The sequence below is a fragment of the Mercenaria mercenaria genome, chromosome 8 (assembly GCF_021730395.1).
Source record: "Mercenaria mercenaria strain notata chromosome 8, MADL_Memer_1, whole genome shotgun sequence".
NCBI lineage: Eukaryota > Metazoa > Mollusca > Bivalvia > Venerida > Veneridae > Mercenaria > Mercenaria mercenaria.
In genome coordinates this window covers 62,453,630-62,472,178 of record NC_069368.1, presented here as the reverse complement: position 1 = coordinate 62,472,178, position 18,549 = coordinate 62,453,630, and the positions used below count along the sequence as shown (strand labels likewise).

The following is an 18,549-nucleotide window of genomic DNA, read 5'->3' as shown; positions in this document are numbered from 1 at the left end:
GCACGTATTAGTTACTTCGTGCTCACGTAATATCTATTACTTGCGCACGTAATAAGAATTACGTTACGTGTTACGTGCACACGTAATTGTATTAAACATCTGCGCACGTATTATTATAAAAAATACCTCTGCGCACATATCACTCGGCATGATGGAAAGCTTACTATAAACATCACTTATTAGCTTATACGTGGGCACGTGCGCAGATGTTTCTTAGACTAACACGTGCGTACTAAGCAACTATGCCGGTTCTTTATCGCTGCAGCCGTTTCGTCTCGAATCTGTCTTTCTATTCGAGGAAAGGAAAAGCGGTAATCCAGAGGAAAGCCGGGTCATCTGCTTCTCACTGTGCAACCATGACCTATTGTTATTTTGTTAACAATTTATACTTACCGCTCTAATGAATTCAGTGTTCAATACCATTAGAATAAAATCAAATGTCTTCATGCGCGCATACAAATGTTACTACTTGGGTATATCCCAGGTCGTCTTGTAAACTGATTTTAATATAAACGCAATATATAATATAAATGCAACAATTGTAATTTGAATATAACAAAATGGACTAAATCAAATAATTTTCTTTCATCTATAATCCAAAATCTTTTGCAGGAAATCGTAAGCATTTTACGTTACATATATAAGGGCATTTTGGCGGGAAACTGCACGTGCCTTTCATGTCACTCCTTCATAATGATCTTACATACGCTAATGTATATTTCGTGCTTCTCATATAGACATTATATAGTTGTAATACCGATCTAACTCGTTTCTGGCGACTTTTCTACGGATACGTGTTTTAATTATGTGGTAAGGATTTAATAATATTTAACTCGTATATTATCTATTCAAGTAAAATGAACACTGTCGTTTTTTCAACTTACTTGATGAAAATACTTCATTACATATTTAAATAAAAAAATCACCGAAAATATGAAAAATGTAAACTTGTAAGACAAAGTCCTGCCTCCTGATTTATTCGACGAAGGTTTTGTTTTATACGAATGTCACACAAGAAGAACATTCCGTATACGAAACAAAAAAAAAACACTAAATATGTAAGGAGATATAGAAGCAAAAATGTTTTTTAAAAGTTAATATTTCATCAAGTATGTGAAATAACTCGCTAAATTACTATAAATAAAAAAATGCAAAACTGTTTCTATGTTGCTATGGTAACGCATATGAAATCAAAGTTTTGGATTTTAGCTTTAGAAATTTTCTTGATACGAAATAAAACGAAACAGACATAATTAGTAGAGAATACGCCTATGTAGATGTATAAAATTTAAAAAAATCTTATTTCTTAAAAGAGATATCGGTCGTCCTTACATGAAAGAGTTATCTCCCTTGTTTTCCTTGTTTTTGCACGATCATTCTGTCTTAGAATACAAAATAAAAATTCTTTTCAAGAAGTTGGATCACTATGTATTGCGACGACATACAATTTATAGGGTTCAGCAATATAAAATAACATAGATTGCAAAATAGTTTTCTATACCCCCATTCTAAATGATCAAATATCTTTTCAGCGTAAGTCTTAGATAGGTGTAATAATCAATTATGTTTGGTTCATTACCGACGTCTGATCATTATATCTTAGTGGATTTTGAAAAATATAGTTAATTACCAATGGAATGGTGTTGTTTTAAATGCATATTTAGTGGGGGCCATTTTTGGTCCTTATCATATCCCGTCCTTTAGTATATTTTGTTCGTTACAATTTCACATACTTTGAATTAAATGTTGCCTTGTCTGTAAATCTCTTCCCAGTTCTTACACGTATGACATAGAAACTTGACATATGTGTTTGACTTGCTGACAAGTTTTCCATAAACAAGTTTACTTACTCTCTTGTGTATATCCTTAAAACACATCAACACAGGTGAATTTGAGATGTTACTTTGATAATCATATTTAATTTATAAAATTTCGAATCATCATTATACTGTCTTTTTTAAAAACAGTAACGTAATTCATTCTCATTTTCGGAGGCGTAAGGCACTTTCAATATTATTTTGCATATAAGAAATCAACGTAAACTGTGTACACATAAGGCTTTTATGTGCAACACGTTAGTAACATTGCATTTATGCTAAGTAATGTTTTCGTGTATTTCCTTTCCTTAACAGTTATAGACTGTAATATGTTGATCGTTTTCTAATTCTTATGAAACGTTTATCTTATTGCATTATATTAATTTACAAATTAGTTTTGGTCCACCGTAAAATAATAATGCGAAACAAATTACAACATAATTTTCGCATGCTTCCTTATAAGTAACCAATTTAACAACTCGCTATATGCTCTTTCTAAAATAAAACCAATTTGATATAAATCTGTGAAATATGAATATATTAAGGCTATATAAACATCTATTTTGATTGAGTGTCGATTTCGATTTTACCAAAATTACGTTTTTTGTGACCAAAGTAGAATCTAGTGTCTGTCAACTGAAAATTGTTACATAAGGACGACCCGTTTGCTTTTCGTTTCATTGAGGTGTTCTCTTAATTTTATTGCGTTATGATTTAAAATTATTTTTAAAATCCAGTCACCTTTTTTAGCAGGTGCTTAACCTTTATAAACTATTCTGGTTTCAAAAGTTATATAGAGGGTACTTTCATCATCAAATTCTGATCGTCGGCTTCGACGTCGGCGTTGATTTAAGATTATCTTTAGCGTAACCCTTTTCCATAAAACCTGTTAGAGCTTTATCTGTAAAAAAATGATAAGTACATTGGAGTATGTGTGAAGAATCGAAGACAACATTAGAGATCAAGGTACTGTCAAAGCAATACTATGACTTATCAAACCCATAATGATAAAATCAAGAATATATATCTTAACCGCTTCCTTACTTTTTTAAAAGCAAAACTTAACGTTTTCTTAAATGCTAATCAAACCTTATGCTTTTCCAAAGGTTGAATCTAAAAACACTCAACAATACTACACTGTACACAGTTATTCCAGCGTGAGGGTCTCTGAAAACGTAAGTGACATGTTGCGATCTATGGTGCCATGTTGACAACATCTCGTTCGACTACGATACAGTTTTGCAACGTCAAGATTATTCTTTTTATTTTGAATTTCATTCAGCTGAGTGTCTCTTAGCAGTGCCACAACTTTTACATAAATTCTATTACAGTCAGTTAGATTCTGGTTCAACTGCGATTTTAATCGAAAATGTGGTTCTAGGCTAACCTGATAGATTGAAACAATTTGAATACAGACCTGCAATTTCAGAACATAAATTAGTCGCGACGATAGAAATATTTAAATGCTACATTGCTTGAGAAATATGTAACTTTCGGATATGCCTGTCTCAGTTACAACTCCTTCGTCTTCAGGCACATTTGTGTGATAATATCAGTATTTTATTGATGCAGGTATTTAACATATTAAATGATACTTACTTTTCATATATTGTTTAACATTTATTTGTTTAAATAAACAGTATCTTCTGAGTTTTGTTTTGTTAGCGAAATATAATATGAATTTAATAGATTAGAAAAAAAGGATCTGATATCTACTTTAGTAAAAGTCCATGTTAAAATCAATATTGTCTCCTTGTGCAATTATTTAAACCTAGCTTAAAGCTATAATAAAATTACGACGGCAAATGGTGAAAACTTTTGTTATTTCATTCAGAGTACCCAGGATATAATTATAATTTTGAAAAGAATCTGTAACTGACTGATACCCGTCACGAACAAGATGACCATAAATGTCTATTCCTAATTTGTAAACACAATTGATGTCCAAGGACGAGAGGCTCCTTAAGATATAATATGTAAATGTTTTCTGGTATTTGGTACACTATCTTCCGCGATTATGAAACAATGGTGATATGTTGTTATTGTATGTCGACCATTTTACAATGTAACAAAGAAAAACCTGTCAATTCCCTGTAAAGTAATTAATGGTTAGTCGCAGGTACATTATCTCGTGTCAATATATTATCCTTTGAAATCTTGTGTTCGCGTAGTTTCAGTGTAAATATAGCCTTAAGGTTGTAATTTTCCATCACTAAGCTACAACAAATTAACGTTAAAATGTAATGATAAAAGCAAAAGCATTGTCCTTTTGATGCTTATTTTATATGAATATGTGACATTTTCATCATGCCGTTTTTTATATACTAATCTTTATAACATTTGCTGCCCATATTATAATTACTCAACTGATATAATTAGATTTGAATAAATCAAGCCAAAGACGTCTACTTTAATCTTACAATTTATGAAAATTTACAAATTATTTATTTAAGGATATGCTTTTAAATCATCTAATACATACAAAAAAATAGTACTTGTAAGTAAAATCTGTACAAAGATCCTTTGATAGCGTAGAATAGAAAGCAAGATAATAGCAGACTGCATGGTTTTGAGAAGTGTTGGGGAGAGCATATAAGGTGAATGTAAAAGTTGCAGTTATAGGTAGTGGCTTCAAAAGTGTGTTGAGAAGATCAGCTTTTGATTATGTTCTATTTATACTGATGATAAGAAAATGGGGTTGTTTACAATTAAAAATAATAGATATTGCCAATAAATATCTTCATCAAAATAAAAACGTATCTAGGAATCTATCGCATTTAAACGCAAATTGAAATAAGTTTAGAAATACTTAACTTGCTTTAAAAATCTATAACCAATAATTGGCATCAGCTGAATTCAACTATAGCAGAGAAGTTTAGCTCAGGGAAATTCATTCACGAATGTGCAAATTACCTGTGAGCTCGCTAAATTTTAGTCTCGTATAAAAAAGTTTTGCGAGAAAGTACTTTATTTTCCTATTGTAAATTTATAATCAATGTTATATACAAATGAGTTCTACCATAAATCCTACAAAAATAACATTTATTTAAACAAGAGACCCGCGCACTCACCAAAATTCAATCTCGTATAAAACCGTTTTGCGCGAACGTATTTTATTTTTCTTTCGTATCATAATTATCTATGTTATAATATATGTTTTACTATTGTCAAAAGCCATTCATTAATACCATTAATTAAAGAAATACAGGTGTTTTCAGGTCAGGAACGTGTATTCAGGTTTATAGGTGGATTCCGGTTATATGAGAATTTAAAATATCTTCTTTTTTTTCATTGAAGGTCGCTGGCATCTCTCCACAGCTTGGTCTCAAATGGGATGTCTGTTGGCCAAACTTTCTGGCGTGCTTCTACCAGATAGGAACAGCCGTGCCGAATGTAAAACGGTGTTTGTTCCTCAGATCCGCACTGACATTAGCTGTCTCTGCAACAGCCAGATTCTTCATATGTTTTCTCAGGCCACAGTCTCCAGTGCGCAGACGGAATACAGTTAATTGGTTGTGCCTTTAGCTTGTGTAGACTGTCATGATTTGGCAGGTAGTCTCCATTTATGTCCTTTCAGTCTGACGCAAAGCTGTTCTCCCACAGAGTCTGAGCTTCTCTGTATTAAGTTGGAGGTTGGGACTGTATTTGCCTGGTTGCTTCCTTCGCATATTTGTGCACAGCTTCATTTCCAGCTATGTCCACATGTGCAGGAATCTATCGAAATGCTACATTGTTGTTCTCAGACTGAAGATTGGTGTTTTTCATCAGCTGTCCGGTTAAGTCTGATGGACCGGATGAGAGAGCCTGAAGAGCTGACTTGGAGTCTGTTAAGAATGTATTGTCCCTTTTCTCCTCGCTCATACAGTTCGAGTGTCGCCGATGAGAAGGCTTGCATCTGGATCTATAGTTGGAGCATCTCTTGCCGGCTGGATGAGAGAGTCTGCCTTTTCCACCGATCCATCGGTATATGTTTGGATCCAAGAGTATGCTGGATAGCTGTTATTGATCATTTCTAGCGTAAGAGAATGATGGTAAGTTTGATGTTGCTTTCCTTTTTCTTCTACTCCTGACACCTCCAACCTAATATTGGGAGCACTTTGTCTGGGAACCCATTCATCGAGCTTGAGCGGCTCTGTCTCTGTGTCCAGTGCTACTGCTTTCCCTTTTCGCAGTTCCTTGACGATGTCGTTTCAGTCTGTTCTTGGTTCTGCTCTCGAGTTTTGAGTGGAGTGGTTGGGATTGTAGTCTCTTTGCCTTCTCTGCGTGCAAAAAAGCTTTGTACTCTCGTCTTGTATCTAATGGCTCAGGGTTGGCCGTTTTTCCATTTCTTTTATTGGAGTTGTTTTATTTGCTCCAGGATTATCCTCAGACTTGAAATTTAACCTTGTCCCGTTTATCTTTACTGGTTTTGGAAGCAGTTACCTATGAGTTGGGTGCGTTCTCTGCTATGGGCCGTACAATGCCTGTGTAGACTTGCCATAGGATCTTTACATTTGGTCCCCAACTTGTTCCAGCCAGTTTTGTTCATAATGGCGAGTATTTTTGAGGCCCTCTCCTTTGACCTATATTGTCAGATTTGACCTAGATTAATTTTTCATTATTATTTTAAGAATGATATCATCTGTTATATATACTATAAAATGAATAATGATCAGTTACTAGTTTTGAAATAGAAAAAATAAAGAAAAATCATAGCAAATATGTTATTTTTCTTTTTGCTAATTTTCACACAATTTGACCCTTGACCTTTGATAATAGGTTTGGCTTTGCCTTATTGGGCTAATACCTACATTCCCGACTTGCTTGATATGTAAACATCAACATAAATTGCTATCTTATTGATTCAAAATTCATTCATTTCCCGAGCAGGCAACTGGAGGGAAAACTTTCACGCATTTCATTTTTTTAACTCGGATAATGTGCAATAAACAAGATAAAGCCACATTCCAGGTAAGCAGTATCCTCAGGCCGTAAACCTTAAACATATAAACAAGCTTATAAAGTAAATATAAAGGAACATATTTCGCCAAAGCCTTGGAACTGTGAGTTGCAAAAATGCCGGGATGTTTAAATTTTAATTTGACACAAACCCTTACTCTCCATATATCTACAAGTCATGTAAATAACATTCGGTGGGAAAAGCATTATCAGGAATGTTCAGTTTATAAATATAAATTTTCATTATCTGTTGCATTTTGATGAAAACTACCTTTCTGCCGAAAGAGAGAGAGAGAGAGAGAGAGTGAGAGAGAGAGAGGAGGGAGAGAGAGAGAGAGAGAGAAAGAGAAACGTTTAACTGCACATTAACATGTCAGCGTAAAAACTATTCTTAGTGTAATTACTAGAGCATCTGCACCAAAGATCTCCAATATATGTACACAGAGATTTTAAATTACTTATTATCTACCTTTTCATGCAGGTTTTAATAGCTATTGAGCTTACTGCCAATTGATACCCTTGATACTAAAGGTAACAGTACAGGCATGATGATGATTTTGATAACAATTATGAAAATGTCAGGTAAAAAATGTGTTTGAAATGATAGAAAACATTTTAACATGAAAAACATATATGATATTTCATTCACATAGGTCATACTTTCCTGGATAAATATTAATATCAGTGTAGGTAAACTTGGTATCAGTATAGCATAGTATAATAACAATATAAATGACATTTGCATTTATGCTTATATTGAATGTATGATCCATGATTGAAGTGACAAGTTTGAACATACATGCTAATAATACCAAGTATATATATGGCTGTTTATGGCAGTATTAACCTCAGTGCTGACTTGTGTTGGTAACAATAAGCATTATTAGTATTAAATGACCATGATTTTCAGTTGCATTTATGCTCATATTGCATGATTTAGGTTGTAACAAGAGTGAATATACATGGCTAATATCAAGAAATTGTATTTGATATGATTATAGCTTAGTTATATACCAATATGAATGACAGCTGCATTTTATGCTTATATTAATGCATGCTTCATGATTGAAGTGACAAGTTTGAATATATATGCTAATAATATCAAGTATATATATTTACTGTCACACAGTTGATGACAGTATTAACCTCAGTGCTGATTTGTTTTGGTAAAAAATGAGTATTTTTAGTACTAAATGACCATGAATTTCAGTTGCATCTATGCTTATATTGCATGATTCAGGTTGTAACAAGTGTGAATATACATGTATAAATTATCAAGTCATTATAATATGACTGTTGATGGCAGTTATTTGAATGTTCAAATTATGAATACTATTTGAACTTACATGTTAACTGATACTTTTGAAACCAATAGGAAACAGTACATGCATGATGATGATTTGATAACAATTATGATAATGTCAGAAAAAATAATATTTTTGAAATCATGAAAAAACATTTTAACATGGAAAAATATATAACATGATACTTCATATACATAGATCATGCTTTTCTGGATAAATATTAATTTCAGTGTAGGTAAACTTGATATGAGTATAGCATAGTATAACAACAATATAAATAACAATTGCACTTATGCTTATATTAAATGTATTATCCATGATTGAAGTAACAAGTTTGAATATATATGCTAATAATACCAAGTATATAAATGGGTGTTGATGGCAGTATTTAACCTCAGTGCTGACTTGTTTTGGTAACAGTGAGTATTATTAGTATTAAATGACCATGAATTTCAGTTGTATTTATGCTTATACTGCATGATTCAGGTTGTTACAAGTGTGAATATACATTAAAAATATCAGGTCATTTGAATATGACTGTTGATGTCAGTTACTTGAATGTACAAATTGTGAATATGATTGAACCTACATGTCAATAGATACTTTTGATACCAATAGGAAACAGTACCTGCATGATAATGATATTGATAACAATTATGAAAATGTCAGAAAAATAATATTTTTGAAATGATGAAAATAATTTAACATGGAAAAGCCAACAATGAGTTTTATTAGTATCAAATTGCTATGAATTTCAGTTTCACTGAAAACAATTTAACATGGAAAAACTAACAATGAGTTTTATTAGTAACAAATGGCTATGAATTTCAGTTCCATTTATGCTTATATTGCATGGTTTGTAACAAGAGTGAATATATATGGCAAATATCAATTAATTGCATTTGATATGATTATAGCTTAGTAATATTCCAATATGAATGACAGTTGCATCTATGCTTATATTGCATGATTCAGGTTATAACAAGTGTGAATATACATGGTAAAAATATCAAGTCATTATAAAATTACTGTTGATGGCAGTTATTTAAATGTTAAAGTTATGAATATGATTAAACCTACATGTCAATTTATACTATTGATACCAAAAGGTAACAGCACATGCATGATGATGATTTTGATAACAATTATGTAAATATAATGAAATTAATGAGATTGAAATGATGAAAACATTTTAAATTTTTACATCTACCTAAGTCATACTTTTCTGGATAAATTTTAATTGTAGTAAAGGCAAATTTGATACGAGTACAGCTTAGTATTATACCAGTATGAATGACAACTGCATTTATGGCAGTATAAACCTCAGTGCTGACTTGTTTTGGTAAAAATGAGTATTATTAGTATTAAATGACCATGAATTTCAGTTGTATTTATGCTAATATTGCATGATTTAGGTTGCAACAAGTGTGAATATACATGTAAAAATATCAAGTCAGTTTTAATATGACTGATGATGTCAGTTATTTGAATGTTCAAGTTATAAATATGATAAAGTGATGCATATGTTATTACTTTTATGACAGACTTGCATTTGTGTTTCACATGTTTTCTTGGCAATATAATATTGATATTTACTTGATGCACCTGTTAATAAGTATTGAATGTAATAGGACCAAACTGCTCACAGACATGATGATTATATCAAGTTATCTATATTAACTTACAACAAAACTTTGTTGAACTTGATGGTAGATATACTTGAATGTATTTAAATGTTCAAATTATGAATATTTAATGTAATGTCTGTGTGGAAAAACTAAGTTATTGACAGCTATAATTACAGCATGTCGGTTTGTGTGTGCCACAGATGCTTTCTTCGTGATCTTAAACACTGAATAGTCATGCTGGCAAATGCCAACTTCATTCTATGCCCTTGAACAAAAAACATGATGATGATATAAGATGATGATGATACATGCCTAAATGCCATTTGTGTATATATCTATATATATTTCTGAGAACAGTCATGATATTTTCATTTAGTTTTGAACAGATTCCTTCCAACTTACTAAACTCATGTTTTCATTTACATTATATATACTAAATTATCATTGTTATAAAATGATTGTATATCTGAAAAAATCGTCTGAGCACAAACATTTAAAATGTAATCAACTTATATTTCTGTATATACCATTTTTTACTTGTCAAATCATTGTATGTAGTATATAATTTTGTGTCTTTTTATTAACTCTAAGCTTATTTAAAAACTGCAGCCTTCAAAGTAAGAAAGTAGACCAAGGTATGAGTTAAAATACTCAATTATCCCAACCCCTGATAAAAGCCCCTCACATCATTATGAAAACCTCTTTACACAGTCCCCACTTCCATAAAATAATGGTTGTCTTAAAGTTCAAAATACACTCTAAGACACAAAACCACAATCTAAAGTTTTTAATATTTGTACTATATAAAATTTGCATCACAAACATGAAGCATGGATATCTATGGTACAATATCTATATGCATTTTCAAATAAAGAGTTGTTAAAATTCTGTAATATTCTGCTTCTCAAAATATAATCACTGTTTAATCACATGACTTTTAGTTCCCATTTAGAAACATCTCTTCTTATATTCCTTTTATTTTTATATGCTCACTCTTTCCATGGAATACATTTCAATAACTGACCGTTACAAAACACGTTCTCTTCACAATCAAAATAAAATCACTGATAACCACATGACTTTTAGTTCCCATTTTAACATCTCTCCAATTATTTCCTTCATTTTATATGTTTACACATTCCGTGGAATATATTTCAATAACTGACCGTCTCAAAACACGTTCTCTTCACAATCAAAATATAATCACTGATAATCAAATGACCTTTAGTTCCCATTTAGAAACATTTTTCCTCTTATTCCTTTTATTTTATATGCTTATTCAGTCCATGGAATACATTTCAATAACTGACTGTTACAAAACACACATCAATATTTGTTTTTGCTATCCATGTCTATTTAAACATAATATAGTACACATCGTACGCTTCAAACGTTTCCATTCATAAATGTCACGCCTGTGTAATTGAATAAGTGAGTAAAACGCGCGATGTACTAAATAATAACACAATCATTCAACACGCCTGTGTAATTAAATAAGTGAGTAAAACGCGCGTTGTACTAAATAATAACACAATCACTCAACCAATGAATCGCTTGATCTGTCATGGTTGTATAGATACCATATTAATCCATTGATTTAATTTCATTGATTCGATTGATAGTAATTTTTCAAAACTGATTTAGTACAAAATACTATACTTCTCAATATAGACTTATTTATCTTTCATTAAATTCGTAGTCCTATTGCAATACAAATATCGAATACATAATTAAGGAGATTGTCATCTAGCTATATTGCATAGACTCCGTTGTCCAGCTGCTACATGTCAACATAGTAAACAGTTCTTTTATTGCAAACACTTTCAATCAAATACAAATCTGTTTAATATTCACACTATTTTTACTGCGAATGTCCAAAGAAAACGTATATGAAAATGCCATCCCAACGCGGGGAGGTCGCAATTCGAAACAATATGTCGGACTCTACCAGCCTTATAACTCTTATCCTTCCTGCATCTTCTACTGTTACTCCCCCTCTGTCTTCTTATGGTCACATATGCAACTGGAACAACTCACCCAAACACGAATTTTTTCCTGGCATCACCTGATGGGTACAGACTTACAATCATACAGGGTGAGGGTTGGTCTTTTTGCCTCATCTCAAATGTCATTTAAAGGTCTAGCATGTTTCACAACCTTTGAACTTATTATTTGGTTGTCAATGCTTCTTCTGAGAGCTGGTGACATTCATCAAAACCCAGGACCCAGTTCAACCACGACATCTTCCACTGACAACTCTCTTTCGGATTCTTACATTTTCGAGGATTTCCAAAACTCACTGTCATTTGTCCATTATAACGTTCAAAGCTTCTTTCATAAAAGGGATATTCTCCAGGCTGAACTACAACATTTCGACGTTCTTTCTTTTTCTGAAACTTGGCTAAGTGATCAAATTGATTCTTCTTCTCTCACATTTGAAAACTTTGCACCACCATTCCGGAAGGATCGTAATGGCGATAACCATGGAGGTGTAATCGTGTACGTCAGAAGTTCATTTCCCGCAATTAGGCGCACTGACTTAGAAGTAGACGGCATTGAGTGCATTTGGCTAGAGATTCACATTAAACACAGAAAAATTCTATTTGGTACCTTCTACCGACCACCTAACTCGTCTCCTATAGTTCTTACTCAAATAGAAAATTCTATTGGGCTTGCTTATGATACTTCTGTATCTGACATTATCATCACAGGTGACTTCAATCTAGACATCCACAAACCCTCAACATCTTCCAAAATACAAGACATAATGATACAATACAACATGAAGCAAGTAATCACAGAATCTACACACTACACAGAACACTCTAATTCTTTAATTGACCTTTTTATACTATCTCCTACCTGTCCGATCAAAATTTCTGGGGTTGGCGAACCCTTTCTTGACCAAAACATAAGATTCCACTGTCCTATCTTCTGCTGTCTGGATGTTACAAAGCCAAAACCAGCGACGTTTAAACGGAGAGTCTGGAAATATGATCAAGGGGACTACGAAGGTCTACGTCAAGAAGCTTTAATATTTGATTGGCAGTCGCTCTTTGATCATGATATCGACACATACACAAAAAATATTACAAACCAAATACTGTCTATGTCTAACAAATATATTCCAAACAAAATTGTAACAATACGACAATCAGAACCACCATGGATACACAACGACATACGCAAATATATCAGAAAAAGAAAACGCGCATATGACAAAGCTAAAATATCACAAAACCCTCGACACTGGCAAGCATACAAACAGCTTAGAAACAAAACAATTGACATGCTCAGACAAGCCAAACACCACTTATCTCTAAAGATTTCAGATAAACTAAAACAGCCAGATCTTAAAACAACAGACTATTGGAGAATACTTAAACAATTCATTGCACCCACTAATAAATCAAGCATCGATACATTACATGATAATGGAAACATAGTCACAGACAACACAGACAAAGCCAACCTTCTGAACAATTTCTTTCAAACCCAAACACAACTCAACGATCAGAATAAAACACTTCCACCACTACATGTAAACCCAGATGAAAATGTCCTCACTAACATTCAAATCACAGAAGACGAAGTAGAGATTACACTTAAATCACTTAATACAGGCAAAGCATCAGGTCCAGACAACATAAACAGTAGAATACTCAAAGAACTCTCCCACGAAATAGCAAGTCCTTTATGCTCTCTTTTCAACAGATCTCTTCACACAGGAAAGGTACCAACTCTTTGGAAATTAGCAAATGTCTGCGCTATTCATAAGAAAAACGATCCTCATATAGTCTCTAATTACAGACCTATATCATTACTAAGCACTATCAGTAAAACTCTTGAAAAATCATTCATAAACACACATACAACTTCTTCAGGTCGAACAATATTATCTCTTCACTTCAGTCAGGCTTTGTTCCCAACGACTCAACTTCCAATCAACTTGTTTCTATCTACAATTCTTTCTGTCAAGCCCTAGACGAGGGCAAAGAGGTCAGGGCTGTATTTTGTGACATTTCGAAAGCATTCGACCGAGTTTGGCACCGTGGTCTCCTTCATAAACTGGAATCAAAAGGAATTTCAGGTCAGCTTCTTCTTTGGTTCAAGGACTATCTATCTGGTAGAAGGCAGAGGGTCGTTCTTTGTGGTTCCTATTCTGAAACTGTACTTATATCTGCTGGTGTTCCACAAGGTTCCATCCTTGGTCCTCTTCTTTTTATTCTCTATATCAACGACATCGTTACGGACATCGGTTCTACTATTCGTCTCTTTGCTGATGACACAAGCCTCTACATAACTGTTGATGATCCTATACAATCAGCAATTACACTCAACGCCGATCTCAATACTATCACAAACTGGGCCGAAAAGTGGCTAGTTGACTTCAATCCAAACAAAACAACCTCTTTGCTCATTTCACGAAAACACAACAAACCATATCACCCTCCTCTATCAATGAATGGCACAGTTATAGCAGAAGTAAACACTCACAAGCATCTAGGGGTCACATTTTCTCACGATGGAACTTGGCATGAGCACATTGAGACAATCAAAACAAAAGCATGGCAACGTATCAATATTATGCGCACACTCAAATTTACTCTTGACAGAAAATCATTAGAAACTATCTATACATCTTTCATTCGCCCTCTCCTAGAGTACTCTGACGTCGTTTGGGACAATCTTTCTCTCCATGATCAATATGAGTTAGAAAAAATACAACATGAGGCGTGTAGAATTATCTGTGGGGCAACCAAACTAGTTTCTATCGATAATCTCTATAGGGAAACCTGCTTTGAAACTCTCAAACAAAGAAGAGAACAACACAAACTCACACTCTTTTATAAAATGACAAACAACCTATCTCCTCCATATCTTAATTCTCTCGTACCTGATAATGTGGGCGATACGACTACATACAACCTAAGGAACGCCAACAACACAAGGGATATCCACTGTCATACACAACTCTACGCAAATTCATTCCTGCCATCGGTTGTAAATGCCTGGAATCAGCTTCCTATTGAACACCGAAACTGTACTACACTCAACTCTTTCAAAAGCAAACTCAGTGCGAACAAACCCATGGTTCCCTCTCATTACTACATTGGCAATCGTAAGCACCAAATTCTACACACCCGTCTCAGAACTCATTGCAGCACCTTAAAGGAACATCTATTTTCAAAAAACATAATCACCAGTCCTCTATGTGAATGTGGCCAAACCGAAAGTACTCACCATTACTTCTTTGATTGTCATTTCTATCGCCAACAACGCACTGTTCTCTTAAATCACATTCTAAACCTTACCACACCTTCTCTGTCTACACTTTTATTTGGAGACCCAAACCTCTCGGATGATTCAAATAGTGAAATCTTCGCACATGTCCATAATTACATCAGAACAACCAAGCGTTTTGATACATAGCATTCCTCTTTATATATATTATATAATACAATAAATTATTAATTATTGGATATTATGTATCATCTTGCTCACTTTTTCCATGCTGATAATTTTAGAACCAACCGCACTTCCAGCTCGTGTACGTGACCATATCTCTATATTTCTTTACCTCTATCTCCGCCACGCTCTCATTTCTACCCTTTTTACTTCCTTCACATGTCTCTTAGTCATAAACCAATGTAAAATATACTTACTGTTTCTAAGCACGTTTAAATATATGCAGTTACTATATTACCATTTTAAAACAAACAATATGAGATAAATAGTTGACTAGCTTTGGTAATGTATTATTGATATGCATGTTTCATTTGCACGTTTTCCATAGTTTATAAATACTTTATTTTCTAAGTTACCAGCTATCCCTGCTATTTATAAGGAAAGAGTTTCTAAATAAGCTTAGCTTCCTACTCAATCCTTGATTTGTGTAAATATATGTTTGCTGTATACCTGCTTGAAAATAAATATTGTTTAAACCAAAGATCTCCAAACAAGTTGTTAATCATTTGATGCAAAAATTATTATAGCTGCACTTACCATACATTTGGCATCAAAATATTATCAAAAATGTTATTAAATAACTAAAGCTTTGTTTAAAAATGATACTGTGAGAAGTTTACACTGTAACGACCTGATTTAAATGTTAGCATTTATTTCAGTTCTTTACTGCAATTATATTCTCACTGATGATGTCTTTGATGACATTAAAATGACACTATATTGCATAACTTGATCAATATATTTTATTCACAGACAATTATTTTCTTTTTCACTGTTTAAATGGCTTATGTATATGCAATATAACAAAAACACAAGAATCATAGGTATTTATACTTTTCCTGAGTTATATATTTAGATAAAATACTCCGATTTAAACTTATTTCAGCAAAAAAATATTACTCATTCCTAGGTAAACTATTTCAACATATTATGTAATCACAGCCACAATATCCCAGACCTAGTATGAGAAAACACCTTGCAGAACAAACGAGCATGTAATTGAATATATACTATAAATATGTACTACGACCTCGTTTCCGGGATTTTTTCTCTGTTGATGAACTATGAACGTTCCAATGTCACAACAAAAGAATGATTCCAGAAACCAGCAGCCGTATTCACGAAGCAACTAAGACAAAATATTACTAAAATATTAAGTTATTGTTTTACATTCTAAGATTCTCATTAGTTTTTACAATTTTCATCTACGTTTTAAGAAAAACATCTTAAGTCCTATTCACAAAACATTTTAAACTAAAGGTTGTTAAGAAATTTCTTAAAACATGCATTTCGTTTAAAATTTAAAATATTAAGGCAGCTTTCTTAGCTTTTAAGAAAGTTCTTATATTATGATAAACGATAACTTTGGCCATATTGTGAAAACAATCGTACACTTCGACTAACTGTAGAAAATGATGAAAAATATATAGAGTGATGAAATTTCTTTTAAAATGTAGCTGCATAAATTTTCGAAATGAATACGAAAATGATTTTTTTTGTTGCTCTATCGGGGACATTTGCTTAAAGTTTTTAACGTCTTAACTTCATTTTAAGATGTACTCAAAAAATAAGGTGAAAACTTTTTAACTCATTTAATTCACATCAATAATTAAAAAAAGACAAAAAATAAAAAAAAAAAACAAAATGTTTCTTAAATAATATCTAAATGTTAGAAATAAAACTAATCGTATATATGTGCCAGTCTGTACAAAATATAGTTTGTGTACAGAAAAATGACATACCTTTGTCAGCTTAAACAATTATTGTAGACTGTTCAGTCGGGTATGTGATTTAATGAAACCTTCAAAAATATAACCGACTACATTTTGAAATCCTGGCGACCACCCTGTTTGCGAACAATATGCTTATTTGTAAATGTAAATGTATTGGCACTTTAGGATGGGCGTTATGATCATACAGTACAAACGATACACTATAAGGAAGGACTAGCGCTTATCATTGGGTCTAAGGTAACTATATGCTCGAATTCGGTCAGAAAGATCCAAGATTAGAGTCCAGTTATAATACAGAAGATGAAAAGTTCAGTACAGTCAACTTGTCAAGGGTATTGTTAGATTTCGACAACTTAATAAAATATTTGGTACCAAAGTCGACTCCTCCTGACATACAGTAAAATGTTAAGCAGGTTAATTTACAAACAAATTCATACCGTGTGTATTACCTGCAGTGTACTGTTTGAGCTATCGCATTTTCATTTCTCGCCAGAGTATGATGTTCGAAGTCGTGATGATGAATGTCGGGACTATGATGATGAAAACAGTGAAATATGGACGATGAAAGTGAACAACCGAAATTATGATGGTAGGAATACGACACTGTGTTGATGAAAACATGACATTACTAAACTATGATCATGGATTAGAGATTTCACCATATTGATTTGAACTTTCATCATCGTGCTTTCAACTTTCTACATCGTAGTTTCGACATTCATCATCGTAGTTTCGTGATTTTGTCTTCCAGGGTATGGGGTTCAGAAAATAAAAACGTGATGGGCCGAACGCAACACCATGATAAAGGAATTCCAACATGGGTCTAAACATACAATGGTATCTCTACCTACAGGGTTTCACTTAAAAGTTATCCTACTATACATTCGTGCATGACGAGAACAAACCTCTAGGCTATCAAACGTCACCTGTTTTGTGTTTCGAACTGGAGCCAATGACATACAATACATGAAACTTGTCTATACTCTGGGTATATGTTCCGTTTACTATGTGCTCTCATGACTACGAACGATTCAACGATATATTTCAATTATAATTATAGCGTCACTCATTAAGAGTAAAGATGTAACAGTTAGCAAGATGCGTTGTACATGAACTTGCTAAAATAGTAGTCTGCGTGAGAGAGGAATAAAGGCAGGCTATAAATCTTGAATGATAAATATATTTTTAAGTTATTCAGCAGTTGATAGAAATCTGTCTTGTTGTCACTGTGCCATAAACCTATTGCACATTTAAATGAGAAGGGTTTTCTCGCAGGCCACATGCAAATGTTTACAAGCCTACGTCTACTTATTTATCTAATTCAGTCATTTGAAAAGTTTTTAGTCTCCGTACCACTTTGACATTGACACACAAAACAAAGTAAATGTGATCTATTGACCACAGTCATCACTCTAGACTAAATTATTGTCTGTGTATTGATCTGTAACAGGACTGTCTACCAACTGACAGACTGACATAAGTAAAGCAATACACACACTTTCATTTGAATTGGAAGGTGATGCGCAGATGCATATCAACCGAGACGTTGAGGTTTGGACTAGTAGGTGAACTGTTATAATATTGCTCATAGTCGAGCTTAAATTTCAGGTCTTCAATCCTCTTTTTTTCATTTTGTACATACCAATGTAGATAATGAAAT

The 18,549-nt window shown here is 33.0% G+C and overlaps 1 protein-coding gene across 1 annotated transcript; it reads left to right on the top strand.

Moving 5' to 3' along the window:
- Positions 1–11,755: 11,755 nt before the first annotated feature.
- Positions 11,756–17,501, top strand: LOC128558897 (uncharacterized). The gene is made up of 3 exons (XM_053549172.1): positions 11,756–13,420; positions 13,600–14,809; positions 17,383–17,501. The coding sequence occupies exons 1-3, from the start codon at positions 11,756–11,758 to the stop codon at positions 17,499–17,501; spliced, it is 2,994 nt and encodes a 997-aa protein (XP_053405147.1).
- Positions 17,502–18,549: the final 1,048 nt, after the last annotated feature.